This window comes from Danio rerio, chromosome 10 (assembly GCF_049306965.1).
Source record: "Danio rerio strain Tuebingen ecotype United States chromosome 10, GRCz12tu, whole genome shotgun sequence".
NCBI lineage: Eukaryota > Metazoa > Chordata > Actinopteri > Cypriniformes > Danionidae > Danio > Danio rerio.
The window spans coordinates 42385220-42403181 of NC_133185.1; the positions used below are offsets into that span (position 1 = coordinate 42385220).

Below are 17962 nucleotides of genomic sequence, written 5' to 3' on the forward strand. Positions count from 1 at the left end.
TCTATGGAGGGTCTGAGAGCTCTTAGATTTGATCTAAAACATCTTAATTTGTGCTCTGAAGATGAATGAAGGTCTCAGGGGACTGAAACGATTGATAAATAAAATTAACTTTCTTTTGTGTGTGATCTAACGCTTCAGTACTGATGTCATTGTTGCTTTAGAAAGTGATTATCAATCTTCAGGATTTAAATTCTGTCAGTGGCTAGGTTAATCTTTGTGTTTTCCTCCTAGATTTTTCCTGGACATCGCCTCTGATTGCCCTGCTAGCGACTCTCTCAACCATAGCCTGTCCTTTATTAGTGATGGGAACGTTCTGGCTCTGCACAGACTGCTGTGGAACAATCAAGAAAAAATTGGCCAGTATTTATCTAGCAACAGGTGAGCAGCTCTGATTTTTCTTATAGTTTTTTCTTTTGATTGGTGTCATTCAGGACAAAATAAAAAATACATTTGGCATTCACTTAAAGGGGACCTATTATACCCCTTTTTAGAAGATAAGTCTCTGATGTCCTCATGAGTGTGTATGTGAAGTTTCAGCTCCAAATACCACATAATGTTTTATAACTCTTTAGAACTGCCCATTTTATTCTTTAATACTAATTGTGCTATTTTGGTGACTGTCACTTTAAATTTAAATGAGATTGTGCTCTTTTCAAAAAAAAGGGTGGAGCTACAAATGCATATGTGTTAGCATAGTGGCAGATTCAAAGACAAGACTAATGTCTATTGCTAATGACACTGGCCTGCTTGGTTTGGGACATTTGAAGCTGTGTACCGATGGAAGCAGTATTTGGAATTTCAGCAGTGAAACTTAAACCACATTGAACTGAACTAAACTGAACTGAAACTCTGAAAACTGAACTGACACAGTTAAGTTACTATAATCGTCTATGTTAAGCTGCTTTGACACAATGTACATTGTAAAATTGCTATAGAAGTAAATTTGAATTGAACTAATGAGGGAGAGATGGTCACTAGTAGGCGGGGCTTTCCCCCTCTGATGACACGTACAGAGGGAGAATGTCAATCAAAGGCTGTTTCTCGATATGCGTTCTTGTCTGTACTTGCGTTCTTGTGTCCTTGTGCGTGAAATATCATCAACCGTCACCAAAGTACTGTTCCAATTCAAAGTTCACTTCTTGCCAAGTACAGATAAAATTCCCGGATGTGTACTTGCTCTGCCCCTTTGGCCAAGGATGCATCGAGAGGTGACTTGTGTGAACTTGCGAAACTCCGGTATCCCAGTGCAGCTAAACCAGCAAACGCTAATGGTGGCGGACGGTTTTAAAAATTCACCTTTACTGTGTCACAAAATAAAGTTTTAAGAGTTTTTCAGGTGAGAATGTAGTTGTTTTAAAACCGGCAGTTTATTCACAAAGATAGCGCGTCTTAGCTTATGTGGACTCCGACTCCCAGCCTGCCAGCGGGAGCTCCATCATCACCTCTCCCGCAGAGAGCAGCTTTACTTCTTCCAGTCCATCTCAGATTTACCGCTGCATCTCAACACTCCATTGTAGTTAAAATATGATATTTAATTCATCTAGTGAATATCTAACAGACAGTTTTTGGTCTTATAAATCTATTATTTGTTCTCAGGTGTATTATTTCGACAGTATTATTTTGTTACCTTTTATAATTGTCTTTATGTTACTGTGTTGTACGATGTTTGTCTTTGTTTACCAACGTAATCTTTATTTCTTATTGTGTATATACTTGAATAATTAACGTTACCATTGTAGTTTATTAAATCTGATAATCACATGTGTCTGTGTATAATAACTCAATTTACTTCACATTCATATGGATCTATGTTTAAATTTTGTCAAATTTTAAACTTTTGATTTTTTTTTTTTGTAAAATCAAAAATGTAGATTTATAATATTAATATAATATTAATTACAGGGCCGTACATTAATATATGAATCCATGGTGAGTTAAGGGACGTTATAAAGTACGCTGCCGTTCCATTTGAAGAAATTCCGACTTGTCCTTGCGTCCTCTGTAGTTCGTTCTTCCAAGTGTGAACTTGGCAAGTCTGAATTTCCAAGGACGCAAGTCTGAACTTTGCATACTTGGCATTGAGAAACAGCCAGCAAGTTTCTGCAAACTTTTTTTTCATCATTTTTATCAAGAGTGATTATAAAAAAAATAATTAAAACATTTTTACCATTAGAAGCTGGCTAATTTTACAGATTGTTGCCACACAACTGTGCTTAAACCCCATTTAAAGCTGATTTTTGCATAATTGGTCACATATAACATGCACACTGTCATTTTTAAAACTTAACCTAAAAAAATGCTTTTGATATAAAATTTGTAATCTGTATGTGTATTCTGCAGCAAAATTTACTATGTTTAAACTTATGTTATGTGCTGTGGGCTAAATGTACCTAAATGCGTACCACACATGCGATTTTAATATTTTTATAATGGATATATTTGGGCAGTCTGTTCTTCTATGGTCACAACTTGTGACAAAATGTCTAGATTTTGTTTTGTTTAGATGTTTTTAGTCTATGTGGTGTATGTATAGTATTTTAATCAAACAGAATTTTTAAAAGTAAATCAGGACCCATTCTTTCAAACACAGCTCTAGACTCGTGTTTTCTTCCTGCACATTAGGCCAGTAGTACAAATGAGGGTTGAGCAATTCGTAGGATTAGATTCTTGGAATTCAGTTTGGTGCTCATTCAAATCTGTATATATTGCCTGGACTCAGATTTGCAATTTCACTTACCATTCTCAGCTACAGTAGTTTCTGTCTCGTCTGGTTGTTTGAGTGTGCTACTGTATTTACTGACTGGCATGCTTTATTTTAATTTTATTTAAATATTGCAAAGCAAGCACATTATTTGTTATGATTTTCAGATTCTCAATGAAGATTTAAGTAATTGATATATATATACTTCCTAATCCTCAGGGATCATAAAGCAGTCGGAAGAAGGCCTTTTGATAAGATGGCCACCCTGCTCGCTTACCTGGGTCCTCCAGAACACAAACCTGTGGCAGATACTCACTGGTCCAGTTTGAATCTTACCAGCTCCAAATTTGAGGAGTTCATGACAAGGTAAAAATTGCTGGATGGAAAAAAAAATAATAATAATAAAAAAAATAATAATAGTAACAACAAACCACTGTTATTCAATAACCTGCCTAATTACCCTAATTGGTCTAATTAACATTGAAGTTGAATACTATTGTCTTGCAAAATAAGTAATAAAATATATTGCATTGTCACCATGGTAAAAACAAAAAAGTGTTATTAGAAATTAGCTATTAAAACTATTATGTTTAAAAATGTGTTGAAAAACTGCAGGCAAATGTGGCCCGAATCTGATGTTTTGCAATGCGACCATAGTGTAAACAGTTATGTATGATTTAATGTGACTTTTACATAATCTTTCAGCGACATGCGTCATCATTCTGTGCTGCAGACATCATCTACTCCTCAGCAGCATAGTAGAATAGGGCACAGGGCAATTACTTTACCACAGAAAGTTGATTGTCATTTTGATTTTGATTTTTTTGTCAAATTTTTTTTTCATTTCGTATTTTTTTAACACAAAAAACATGCCGTAGACAATCAGCAAATAACAAAGTGTGTAGATATACATGTATAAACCAATATACAAGTTGTTAAATAATAGTATTAATAATAGTGCCAGCCATGACAACAATATTGTCAGTAAAAAGTAAAAACTGAAGAGTAATGACAAGGACATACTAAAGCAAATAAAAATTATATGTATAATAAATATGTATATATACAAATACATATACACACATACGTACATGTATACATATACACATATAAACATATACATACACATACATACATACAAACATACTTACATCCACATATATACATAGGCACACATGAATACATACACATAAAACAAATTTCAGCAATAAGCTAAATCTGTACTTGGGGTTAAGTAAGGTTAAAATTAAGCCAATTAAAAATTAATAAATAAATAAATAAATAAATAAATAGAAGAATGGTGATAGACTCATATAGATAGGTATTTAAAACTGTGCTGAAAAAGGTCTACGACAATTAAATTTATTAGAAGCCCAAACAGGGAACCTTAAATTACCATAAAAAGCAAAAAAAGAGATAAAATCAATAAAAAGGAAAAAAATATATATATTGATTAAAAAAAATTATAATATTGTCATTTAGAATTTTAAAGGCAAGACTGGCCCTTGTTAACCAATCTGGTTATTGATTGATTGGGGCACAGGTTGATCACGAAGCTGCAGAGCATCAGAAGGTGTTGTGGACAGGGGATCCGTGTGCAAAGAAGTGGGCACTTTCATTTTAAGGATAAACTTTCTCTCTGAGAGAAAAAAGGGCAGGTGCTCAAGCACCAAAAATCCCCCTACTGCACGTGCCTGTTGTTTATAACTAAGTAAAATAAAATAACTCTGCTAACAGAGATAAACCAACTTCCCCTTAACAGTTCAGGCTATGGTTACTCGTTAACCCTTGATGATTTCACTACACCCTTGGTCAGAAAGACGCGCACTGCGGGTTGTCACTGTTTTCAATCACAAGTGACTTATTTTATGTTTCAAATGGCGAATTACACATTAGTAGTAGCTGAACAATCCTTTACAGTTCATGAAATACACCACGGTTGTCTGTGAAAAGGGCAAAAATCATATTAAGAATGATCTGCAACGTGCTTACTTCATGCAGTATACACATAACTATACACATAACTGTACTTTTGCGCATGCGGGTCAGTTTAGGAACAGGATCTGTTCACACTGCTAATCTGCTATTGGCCACATTTATAACAACAATTTGAAAAGCCATGCAAAAAAAAAAAAGTCTGAGGAGGTTTCTGTGGAAATATCTGATTTGAGCACTGAACCTCTCAGTGTGAACGTAGTCTTAAGTGACACTTGAAAAATATATATTTTTAAATAATACAAATTTTAATTTAGATGTAAATTGGAAAAAAGAACAATTATTTCACAGGAGGGCTATATATTTTTTATATATTTTTTTATTGCTATTAATTAATTAATTAATTTGTTTTTATTTATGTTCAATAAATTGACCACTTGATAATAGAGTAAGAAAAATACACAGCAGTTATCTGAGGTAAATTGGAAAACAAGACCAATTACCTGGTAAACAACAAAATACTGTTAACACATTTTTATTAATTATTATCAATATAATGAATTAATGTTGTCTTAAAAATATTTCGATAATAATTATTTATTATTATTATTATTTTGAATTTTTTATTACATTTAAATACATTTGTTATTTGTTTGTTTTTTGTTGCGAACAGTCTGATTTTGTTATCCTCTAAAGCAGTGTTTCTCAACCACATTACTGAAGGACCACCAACACTGCATGTTTTGGATGTCTCTTTTGTCCGTCACACCCTTTACAGGTCCTTCAGTCTCTGCTAATGAGTTGATGATCTGAATCAGGTGTCTTTTTTTAAGGATACGTGGCAAATGTGCAGAGCTGGTGGTCCTTAAGGAACATGGTTGAGAAACACTGCTCTAAAGCATATTTGAAGTATTAACTGTTCTTCTTTTTCTTTAGGCACCAGGTCCATGAGAAAGAAGAGTTCAAAGCATTGAAGACTCTACACATCTTCTACCAGGCTGGAACATCAAAGAACGGAAACCCTGTGTTTTACTATGTGACGCGCAGGTAAGACTTTTTGATTGAAAAAAAAAGCAAACAGCATTCTTTTGGAAGTTTTATTGTTTCAAACAGGAACTGTAACTAACGACAGAGATTCACCTTTGTTGATTACATTAAACATTACATTTTACATTAAATACATTGTAACGGTTGCCTAACAGCAATGAATGGACCCTTTTCACAAGCCTGTTTAACGTCCATCAGCATCTTAAATCTTTAAGTTTTTAATATTTACATTTTTTAGAAAACATATGAATATTTATATGTATTTATGTATGTAGAATATCATGTTAGCTTCAAATAACAAAACGAATTATCGCATATCGCTAATGCAGAGTCTAGGGGGCAGAGAGTAAATTTGACGTTATTCTTTTATTATCACTGCCGTCATCAGTCTCACACAATTTTTTTTTTACCTTTTCTGAAAGTCTTTATAATATGGATTTTTGTTTTTTTATTATTTGATCAAATAAGATTGTAAAAAAAAAAATTTGTTGTATTTTCCCATTCAATGCGTTCTAAGTTTTCCCAACTATGACGACTTCCGCTACTGAGGAAACTTTAAATGTGAAAAGGGTCTGTTAAAAGTACCAGAAGTGCTTTGAAATGTGCATTTTTGTTTAATGTGTGACGTGATTTGAACTGAAACATGAAGACAGGGCGGGGCATACAGTAACCCTCTCCCTCTTAAAAAAACAGTCAATAGCATTTTGTTATTATCACAGCTTTACCAGTGAGAGTGATTGAACTCAAGCGCATACAGCAATAGCATCTTGAAGGGGGTGGGGCATGTCAGACACTAGAGAGCATTTGATTGGTTGAAAGATTTGCTAAGAAACTGAAGTATGAGGTAATAATAATAATAATAATGCCTTATATTCATAGGCACATTTCAAGATGCTTACAGTAGCATAACATAAAACACAAGCATTAAAAACACATTAAACCGCATATTAAACCTTCAGATCATCGAAATGAGATTTAAAATGGAAACTTGTGTCCAGCTGGCGATTGTGCAAAGGTAAGGAATTCCACAGCTAAAAGCCCTACCACCAAATGAACTAATCTTGAATTAAAAACAGATAACAGTTCAGCAGTAAATGATGTCAGAGAGCGCAAAGGAGTGTACATATGGAGAAGATCAGAAATCGAATGTATTTAAAAATATTTCAATCATATTTAAAAATATAAATCGTATATCCATTCAGGCAGAACTGACAAAACTACAAGCTTTGGATGTTTCTATCTTCTTTACACACAGAAAAAAGGCATTTGTGAAATGTGTGGTTTCGTTTCCTAAGGAATGTAGAATAAAAAGAGAATGTTTGTAATCGTGCGGATCACTACTTCTTGAAAAAACACAACTTCATGCAAATTGTGGAGCACACTAGCTTAAAGATATCCTTAAGGAGATAGTTCACCCATAAATTTAAAACTAATTCACTACTTACTCACCTTCAATTTGTTTCAAAGCTTTTTTGAGTTTTTTTTTTCTGGTAAACTTGAAAGAAGATAGTTTGAAGAAAGCTAAAATCCTGTAACCATTGACTTCCATAGTAGGAAAAACAAGTACTATGAAAGCCAATGGTTACAGCTTTCTCTATCTCTTGTGTTCAAAAAGAAACTCAAACAGGTTTGGAACATGTAGAGCAGTTGTTTCAAAGTGGGGGTCATGGGACAATAATAGGGGGTCGCTTGGTGTTTGCCAAAAGTCAAATAAATTTGATTACTCTATTAGAATGACCATATTTCATCCATAACCTACAGAAAATAAAACTAGTAGTTAATAGTTACATAAAAAACAACAATGATCAGTCTTTAAATGTTTTTTTTCATAGAATTGGTCTGTTAACGTTAAATTAACAACACAGCAATTACGTCAGCTGCAGCAGATGATGTTAATATTAAATTAAATTAATAAATGACTATAAAAATACATGGTTGTTAGAATGTTGCACATTTTTTTCTGGTGTCAGCATGCTCATGTTTATATGGGCCTATTGTTTTGCGTGCTGTGTTTAGATATTTATAACCACCTCAGAAGATAGTGGGGGTCGCAAGTCACCAGTATTGTTATTTTGTGGGTTGCGAGCTGAAAAATTTGGGAACCTGTGATATAAATAATTACAGAATTCTCATTTTTGGGTGAACTGTCCCTTTAAAACTAACATACTCTCAAAAATGACATTTGCTGCCTGTTTGGACTACTTAAATTGAGCTGAAACAACACAGTTCTTGATTTTAATTTTTAACTTACTTGTTTTATGTTCAATCCACTTAAATTTGTGCAAACTAACAAGTTAACTTGACTCCTTCATGTTCTCCACAATTGATTATGTGAAGCACAGCATTGTTTTTTACAGTTTAGTGAAACTAATGTCTAACAAACTTAATTATGATGATTCAAAGGGACTTTAACCGTACAGCATGTGCGTTTTTTTAGGACTCTAATAAGTCTCTACCTTCAGAAAACATAAGGCATGTTATGGTATCATCTGTTGAAAGTGTAGAGCCATGAACACAAGGAGCAGATGTTTGAAGCTGTTCATCATGGAGGAAGAGGAGGAGCTGTGAGCGTTGTTTTCACTGAGCGTTGCATCTTCATAAGCTGTGCTGGATGGGTTGTCATTGCTGGATGGAGTGGTGTTCCACATAAGCCCATTCGTGCTGATGGTGGAGCTTCCTGCATTGGTCCCATTGGTTTTCTGGTTGCCTCCGTTTTGGGTGGCGTTGTATGGGTTAGCAGAGCCGGATGAATTGGTTCCGTTTTTCAGGCCTGTGATGTTGTAGTAAATTGTGGTGTTGTTTGTACCACTAATAATCTGCATCTGGAGCAGTATACAACTAAATATCATAACCAGCAGCACCAGGCAGCTGTCCACTCTTAGAGCCATTTCTCTGACCTGAGGAAGAACGCACAAATGATTAATATTTTAATTATGTCCTTGGTGGTGTGCAGTTTCTTTAAACTTTGTCATGATGACAGTAATCATGACAGCTTAATGTGCAATTGCAGAGCTTAATTAGGATAACTAGGCAAGTTAGGGTAATTAGGCAAGTCATTGGCTGTTTCTCAATTCCTAGAATGCAGAGAGCGGACTTGCATTCACATGGAGAGTGGTCTTGCCAGGTCACCTCAGAAGAATGAACTCGGGACACAGCGAGAACAGAGAACATCTCCTGTTAGAAATGAGATGCTGCATTCTTCCTGATGGTCATGTGACCCTCACATATTTTTGATGAAAAATTATTTAAACATTACAGCCTTCATACAATACATGTTTTCCCCCTTTTTTAGTAAAACATACACAAAAACCTTACAAATATACTTTGCATTACACAAATAAAACAGATTTTAATATGAATTTCAGCAAACAAACATCATTAACCATTTGACTGCCCGCTCTACCAAATTTTTGACCCTGTTTTGACTGTTTTAAATAATGACAGTTGAAGTCATTTAAAGAATGACTGTTTTAGATAACGGTTTACACACACAGCATAGTTGGTTTACAAAAAAATCAATCAACCATAATCCTGTTGCACTACTAAGCTTGATTTTGGTTTATTGTAAAAAAAAAAAAAAAAAAAAAAAAACACAAGGAAACACCATTCTTCAAAAAATGATGATTTAGTTTTCAAAAATATATATTTTTTGAATATTTTGCTTTTAATAAATTAGTCCTACACTTCATATTTTCAGATTTTTCATAGTATATTTTACCATGAACCGACATATCAGCCATTTTGTAGAGGTTGATATTTTAGAAATTATGGGATGTGTTGAAAAAAAAAGAAGCATTAAATGTGTTAAGGCGAAGTGGCGCAGTAGGTAGTGCTGTCGCCTCTTAGCAAGAAGGTCGGTGGTTCGAGCCTCGGCTCAGTTGGCGTTTCTGTGTGTAGTTTGCATGTTCTCCCTGCGTTTGCGTGGGTTTCCTCCGGTTGCTCCGGTTTCCTCACAGTCCAAAGACATGCGGTACAGGTGAATTGGGTAGACTAAATTGTCCGTAGTGTATGAGTGTTTGTGTGAATGTGTGTGTGGATGTTTCCCAGAGATGGGTTGTGGCTGGAAGGGCATCCGCTGTGTAAAAACTTTCTGGATAAGTTGGCGGTTCATTCCGCTGGGGCGACCCCGGATTAATAAAGGGGCTAAGCTGAGTGTGTTAACTAGTGACAATAGGAGAAAAGAAATGCAATCCAAATATTTTTTTTTTGGTCAGGCTGATGTTAGTTGATGTGTTTATGCCTTTATTAAGATTTTCATGTTAATGTTTATGTTCATCGACTTATTTGGGGAAATTCCTGAGATAAATAAAATATATCTCTGAACTTAAATAATTAAACGGGTATAGGGAATGCTGCACATCCACCTCCTTTCTCGAGTGAATTTTGTGCTCAATTCTGCATCCTCAATATCAAGAACAAATCCGGGAACTTTCATCCATGCTTTGTTCTTTCGGTCTTATGTTGAACTGAACTTTGACGTTTGATGATGACATTACATGAGAATGCATTTTGAGAAACAGACATTGTATAAATGGTTTGGGCAGTGGTTTTAAGTGGTTTGTTCTTTAGACAAAAATATTGCTTAAAGGGGCTAATAATATTGACTTTAAAATAGTTTTTTTAAAGACTTTTTCCAGAAGAAAAAATATTATAGGGAATACTGCGAAAATTTTCTTGCTGTGTCAAATGTTGTTTGGGAAATATTTGAAAAAGAAAAAAATCGCAGGAGGGTGAATCATTTTACTTCAACTGTACATGGAGATGGAGACAAAATGATTAGCCCTCCTGTAAATTTATTATTAAATATTTATTAAGTGATGTTTAAGCAAGGATGTTTTTCCACAGTATTTCCTGGTGTACTTTATGTTCTAGAGAATCTGGAATACATAAAATGATTAAAAAACAACACAAAACGAGTTTAATATTATTACCCTCTGAGTAAAGTTTATATACACTCAGAATTGGACTGAAATAACCCAGCATTTTTTTACAGATTATTAACTGCCAACCCCCAGTGTAAAGCCCAAAATCACTTCTTTCCAATGATACATGAACTGTGTATGTAGAGCAGATTATTCAGCAACTGTTACTGTTTTAATTCAGGAAGGTCATTTTTGAGAAAGTGCCTCTGGTGGTGAGGGAAAGGACACCCATATAGTCTCAGAAACTTTTTGCTGGAATCTCATTTTGCATCTTCATCAAATTTGAAACAAACTCATGAGACAATTGGCTTTCAATGCATGTGTGTTACCTGTTACTGTTTAAAGTTATGGAGGTATAAATCCTCAGAAGTGAGTGCTGGCTAACAGGTTAAGAATATTTGCTTTACGGCTCATAACTTCATCTTCAGTATATATCATTGAATATCAGAGAAAATATTACATATTACATTTAATACATATATTACATATTACAAAATATTACATATTATATTTAATATTACATATTAAAATAATTTTTAGGGAGGTTGAACATCATTCATTCATGTTTAAACACTTAACATCAGTCCAAGTGAATTTAGTGTAAATAATCTGGAAAAATTGCCCATGTACTCACCAAGTGTTGTGCTTAAATGATGATGGTGTCCTGTCTCTCTGAGTGGTGATGTGCAGTTTTTCTAAATGCGGATGCTTTTAATAGAGACATCACTCATAGATGTCACATGATTCTTCAAATAGGAGGGAAGGTGTGCCTTTTGTTTAACAAATGGTTTGTTTGTTTTTTTTGAGAGGTTTCATGGTTGCTATTGCAAAACTTGCTTGTGTTTTTCTGTTTAAGGCAAAGGGATTTTCAGATATCATCTTTTTAAAGTTTGTATAGCTACATAGCTTGATAACCTCACTTAATAGTTTGTTAGTTGATTTGGTAATAATGATTTGGTGAATTCAACATGGCATGCATTTTGCCAGAACAATCATCCATGAGAGTGAATGCATTATCATTAGACAAATAAATGCTTTTCTAGCTGTAAAATCTTGATAAAATCACTTTATGTATTTCTAGAGTGTTTAAGTTGATTTGTAGCTTATTCAATGGTTTAAAGGAAGAGAAAGAGTTAAATAGTTCAATTTGATCATTTTTTAATCTATTTATCCGATATCTGGGTCTTGCAGCAACACTTTTAGCTTAGCTTAGCATAAATCATTGAATCAGATTAGACCATTTGCATCTCTCTCGAAAAATGTAATGTGTATTGGTATTATGCAGATTCTGACTGGTGGTTTAAGTGTAGAGCTTGGTGTTGGGGACTATTTTCAGGCACTGCGTAATATTTTTGCACCTGCTGCAACCATGGTACTGCAGCCATGGTACAGTAGCAAATTCCCTGACTATTATGCCAGAAATAGAGTGAAACTTCTAGCAATATCTGCTTAGAAAATACCAACCTTTCTTTTTCTGTCAGTCTTAGTACATGATGTAACAACATAAGAGTCAAGCTTTAAATAGCTCTTTTTTCTTTTGAGCATGATACTAATGGTCTAATCTGATTCAGTGATTTATGCTAAGCTAATCTAAAAGTGTTTTTAAAGTGCACTTATTTTTAAAATACAGTCAGTGATTAGGGCTAGTTATGTCCTGTCCACCAAAGAGTAGTATTTGTATTTGTGCTATGTCTCTTGTGTGGAATTATCTTTGAAGTTATACATGTTAATCTGTGAAAAATTTTTCTGTTTCTGAGTAAGTTGGCCTGAAACAACTTTCAGAATTGTGTAAAAAATAATCAGTGTCAACCGATATCGCTGAATAGTTAAAAAAAATCTCAATGCAATCGTTAATATTTTATCATATTTTTATTATTTGTTTTCTTTAATTTTTTTGTTAATTTATTGTACAATGATGTGCTCTTGATCACAATGTCTGTTGCCCTTTGTTCATATTTACATTGTTTTAGTGTAGTGATAACAATTTAAATGCATTCATTTAAATGATTAGAATGGTCCTGAAAGTAAGTGGATTGTCAGAAGTTAATCAGAATAACCCATGAAATATGACCTGCACCTATTTTTGTGTGAACTTGCATGTCCAACAATATTTCTGGATAGAAATGATACTGTAAGACTGTTAAATTCCATAACATTTTTAGTCCATTTTAAGTCTCCATGATATGTTAAACTGAGAAATCCATTTTGATAACATGAATTTGTAGTAAAATACAGTTCAGAAGATGGACAGTGAACATAGGGAGAGTGTACCACTGATTAATCCATAGACCGAGCCAAAAAATGCAGCCTGAGCTTGCAATTTTGCTGAGGTTCTGATTGGGTCTTTTCTCGCTCCGTGCAAAGAGTGGTTATCCTTTGAGTAGTGGAGATGGTGGTGAAGAGGTCATCATTGGTGGTTGATTGAGAAACATTTGAAGTTAAAGTAAAAAGAGCGCCATTTCAGAAAGATTCCTCCTCCTGGGTGCTCCTAGATCTTGTTAGATCATCCCGAGTGTTTATAAGTGACGTCCAGGACCAGAAGTGTGTGGTGATTGCTTGGACATCAGCATGGCTTGGTTCCTCAGTGCCAAAGACAAATAGTGGAAGTGTGTAGGTGCTAGAATGTCCAACAATACTTCTTGCTGTGCCTCAGATAGAAATTATACTGTAAGACTGTTTAATTCCATAACATTTTTAGTCCATTTTAAGTCTCCATGAAATGTTAAACAGAGAAATCCAATTTGATAACATGAATTTATAGTAAGATCCAGTTTAGAAGATTGAAAGTGTGGTCATTAGGAAAAGCGTACCACAAATTAATCCATAAACAGAGCCAAAAATGCATCCAGAGCTTGCAGTTTTACTGAGGTTCTGATTGGGTCTTTTCACGCTCCGTGTGCGAAGAGTGGTTGTCCTACGAGTAGTGGAGATGGTGGTGAAGATATCATCTGGTGTGACCGAAGCATCGGTGGTTGATTGAGAAACCTTCGCAGTTGAAGTAAAAAGAGCACCATTTCTGAAAGATTCCTCCTCCTGGGTGCTTTCAGATCTAGTTAGATCATCCCGAGTGTTTATAAGAGACGTCCCAGACCAGAAGTGTGTGGTGACTGCTTGGATATAAGGATGGCTTGGTTCCTCGGTTCCAAAGACGTATGGTGAGAGTGTGTATGTGCCAAAATGCCAGCTCCCCGTCCTGGTCAAATGAGCCTCTCCACAGGTGTACCAGGTGTGGCAGGGGCATCCTAAAACTCGGGCCGGAGTTTGTTTGGTCCACAGTAACAAATAGCTGATGTTGGCTGTTTCTTCACAAGCCCAAGGATTGTCCCCTAGAGTGATGAGCTTCAGACTTTCCAGATGCTCAAACGCCTCTTCGTTTACAGCGGTGAAACGGTTTGCGTGCAAGTAAAACTGAGCCAGCTTGTGCAGCCGCATCAGGGATCCTGGCAGAATTTGGACTAGAGTATTATGGGATAGATCCACTACTTCCAGGTTATGGGGCATGTTGGTAGGTACCGTCCAGAACTTGTTGTGACTGAGGTTGAGAGCCTTCAAGTTGGGGAGCGTGTTGTTGATGAAGACCACACGCTCCAGTTTATTGACTGACAGATCCAGAACTCTGAGGTTCCACTGGTACGCGGTGTCATCTTTATTTAGCACACGTAGACGGTTTCCAGAGATGTTGATCTCCCACAGTGCCCTTGGTAGCGAGGCTGGGAAATGCAGCAGACGGTTGTAGGAGATGTCCAGGATGCGAAGGTGGGTGAAGGAGCTTAGGTGGTGGTCTAGGTCTGAGAGCCGGTTGTGGGTCAGGTTGAGGGATTGAATGTTCCTCTGCAGGCCCAATGGAAGATGTCTAAACCCCCTCCAGGAGCAGTCAACTGTCCGATGACTGTCGCTACAGGAGCAAACTGAAGGACATTCGGCATGAACGTATGTACACGTAATCCAGAGTAAGAGCAGGAAGGATGTCACTCTACACGCGTGTATCTTCATGGTGTTCCTGTGGACAATGGAAAGAGATTTGTTTGCTGAACGCAAGATTGTTTATTACATGATATGTGTTATGTTTCACTGATTAGCAGTAATATGCAATATTTTGTGTACCTTCTTAAAGTATACCAGTGATTATAGTAAATAGATGTCTAAGCTTTATGGATTATATTGAGTCACTTACCCTGGCTGTTGAATGTAATATGTGTCTGATTATAGTTGATAATATAATTATCTGATTATAATTCAGATGAAATCTTATTACAAAATGTACTATTTTTGAGCGATTTACTGATTGCAGAAGTCTAATTACAGAAAATGTAATGAATTATGAATTGTTATTTTTTTGTTTAGTGAAAATGCTTCTGACAGCAAGTAATGACATTCAATCTGATCTTTAGTAAATCTGATTAACTGTTGAGTTTATTTATTAGGGGTTGTCTAATTAATCATTCGGAATCAACTATTGAGTGTGGTTACACAACAAAAATTGTAAATATTTGTGTCTGATAAATTTTTATAAATGCGTTTTTAGTAATTCACTATGTGTCTGATTATAAGTCTGATGTACATACTTTAGCAAATCTGATTATTTGGTTAATAATTGGTTATTTGACAAATTTGGTTAATATGAGTCATGAAAAGCATCTGAATACACAGAGAAACGACCTATGTGTCTGATAATGTGGTTCTGATTACAGAAAGTATTATATTTAAGAAATGGCAATAAGTATGACTATTTTATGCAATGCTGTTTGTCTAATTATAATGCTGATGAAAGTTAGTGTCTGACTTTGAGTCTGATGATGGTGTATAAACGACATTCAAACTTTAGAAAATCTGATTATATAGAACCATAAGCAATAAAACCATATATTGAACATTTGATTGTCTGATAATAGAACGTGTAATTAGTAATGAGTTCCAGTAAGAGTCTAACTTTAATTAAGTGCTATTTGTATCTGATTACAGCAGAGTCTGATTATGCGAATCTGATTACACTAGGTTTGAAATAAATGTAATTAAATAAACAAATGAATAATGTATAATCAAATTAGCCTGATTATATTGAGTGATGATAATGAGCCATCTCTGGTTATAGTATATTAAAACAATGGCTGTAAATATTTCTAACTATAATGCTGATGAAAGTTAGTATCTGACCTTCTTGAATCTGATAACGGTGTATATAAATGACATTGAAACTTGAGCAAATCTGATTATATTAAACAATTAATTAGCTCTGATAATAGTACATTTAATTAATATGAGCTGTAGTAAGAGTCTAACTTTTAGTAAGTTCCATTTGTATCTGATTACAGCAGAGTCTAATTATGCTGAATCTGATTACACTAAATCATAAATAAATGAGGGCAATGCATTTAGTTCTTTTGAGTGATGATGCAATTGTCTAGTAATTGTCTTACCTTAAGAAGCTTGATTATGTCTGATGCTGCGTATTTTTAGCAAATCTGATTATGCACAGTGACTGTTTAGGTCTGTTAACAGTCACACAGTGATTATTTGGGTAATATGACATTGAGTAGTAGCAAATGGGTCTGATTATGTGTAATTTAATCTGGTCTAATTACTGTGATAGACTGTGTCTGATTATAGAAAGTATGATTTTAGGTCTGATTTCCTTTTTTTAAATAATGTAGTTCGTGTCAAGTGAGTGTCTGATCCTAGTGAGTTTGAGCATGTCTGATGTTTCATAACTCTAGCAAATCTGATTATATTGAGTGACTGTTTAGGTCTGATGACAGTAAAACAGTGATTAATGTGGTTAATGAAAAGTATGTTACTATATTGTGTTGTGCAATGTGTGTCTGATCAGGATGTCATTAATTCAGTCTGATTACAATGACCAATTTTTTCTGATTAAACAATGTCTGATTAAAAATGGACTGATTTGAATAATGGAATTTGTGTCTAATTAAAATAAAGATTAAAACTTCTATCTGATAATTGTCTGATGACAGAACGACTTTAAATTTGAACGCTAGTCAATCAGAATGATTAAAATTGCAAATATTTAACCTAATTATACTGAGTGATGATAATGACTCATCTCAGGTAATGATAACATGCAGTCTTATTTATAAGATGTTTGTGCATATGTTCCTCCACTTTTGTTTGCAGTTTTGAGAACGTTTAAAGCAATGGGCTGAATTCTGAGTTTCCTCAAATAGCGTTATACATGCAGACATACTACAGAGAATGTTGAAGGTCTTAATGCAGTACCTCTGCAGATCTCCCTCCCTACTTCTGCACGACCACACGCTTAGAATAAAAGCACCATTAATATTAATATCCTTGTGCATCCTTGTTCATATTCTATCACTTAAGCTAAATATGTGGCTGTGAGCGTAACCTTTCCTCAGGTAAGCCATGCTGCATTGTGAGTTCCTTACCTTCTCCTTGTCATCACTATGCTCTTGTCCTCTTTCTGTCAGTTTTTCTCCATCCCTCACCTCTTTCTTTCTGCTTTGTCTTCAGATCAGGGTTGTTGTGATTTTTTTATTTATTTATATGCTTTCGTTTGTTTTTGTTTTATGCTGCAGTAAAATCCTGTCTTTCTCTGTGCAGGTCCCGTTCTGGGATTGCTATGATAGCGTAGGAGAGAGAGAGAGAGAGAGAGAGAGAGAGAGAGAGAGAGAGAGAGAGGCAGAGAGGGGAGATGTAGTAGAGTCTCTACCCTGGTACAGAGAAAGAGAGAGAGGAAGTGCTGACTTCTGTGTTTCCTCTTTAGGATTCCCTCATTCAGCATCCATTTCCTCTGCTTTCTCTTTTCTTTTTCTGCTCCCTCCCTCCTTCTCCTTCCTGTTTTCTTGTTTCTTGGCATCATTAAACAACACTTAACCTGTAATTCACATCTGAAGATGTTTCAGATTGCTGTGATGGATAACAGTAGTCAATATTTAGTTGAGATTTCACAAACAATATCATCACAGTTAACTGATTGCGCACACATTGTTCAAATTCGTTCCACACACAACCATTCCCTCAAAATCAGCACTGAAAATATTTAAAATTCTCTATTTCCTGCTAAAGTTACTAGTTGAAGGGATAGTTTATCCAAAATTGAAAATTCTGTCATCATTTACTCACTCCTCACTCGCTCAAAACCAAAACAGATGCTGTTTGCCACTGATTTCCTTAGGGATTTTTTTGTACTATAAAAGTTTATAAGACGCAGCAACTAACATTCTTGAGTTCATATATGTTTTAAACCACATAAAGGAGAATAAATTATTAGTAAATTTCCATTTTTGGGTGAAATATCCCTTTAAGTGTGATATCATTCTAAGCACGGTTTTTAGTAATTGATTTAAAACTTCCTCACCACCATGTTCTTGCCCGGCAG

General features: G+C 35.0%; 2 protein-coding genes across 6 annotated transcripts in view; one reads left to right on the forward strand and one right to left on the reverse strand.

Moving 5' to 3' along the window:
- Nucleotides 1-17962, forward strand: part of nf1b (neurofibromin 1b) — a 128182-nt gene that overhangs the window by 50368 nt on the left and 59852 nt on the right. For all 5 annotated transcript variants that reach the window (XR_012386487.1, XR_012386488.1, XR_012386489.1 and 2 more), the window contains 3 exons: nucleotides 232-378; nucleotides 2921-3067; nucleotides 5573-5683. Coding sequence is in view for 2 of the 5 variants with exons in the window: in XM_005169189.6 (XP_005169246.2) it covers nucleotides 232-378; nucleotides 2921-3067; nucleotides 5573-5683 (405 nt within the window). In the remaining 3 variants the exon portion in view is untranslated. The remainder of the gene's footprint in view (nucleotides 1-231; nucleotides 379-2920; nucleotides 3068-5572; nucleotides 5684-17962) is intronic.
- Nucleotides 12245-17352, reverse strand: LOC137496603 (oligodendrocyte-myelin glycoprotein). The gene is made up of 2 exons (XM_068224005.2): nucleotides 17010-17352; nucleotides 12245-14605 (listed from the first exon to the last, which is right to left on the reverse strand). Exons 1-2 carry the CDS (start codon nucleotides 17021-17023, stop codon nucleotides 13378-13380), a joined length of 1242 nt encoding a protein of 413 aa, XP_068080106.2. The 5' UTR covers nucleotides 17024-17352; the 3' UTR covers nucleotides 12245-13377.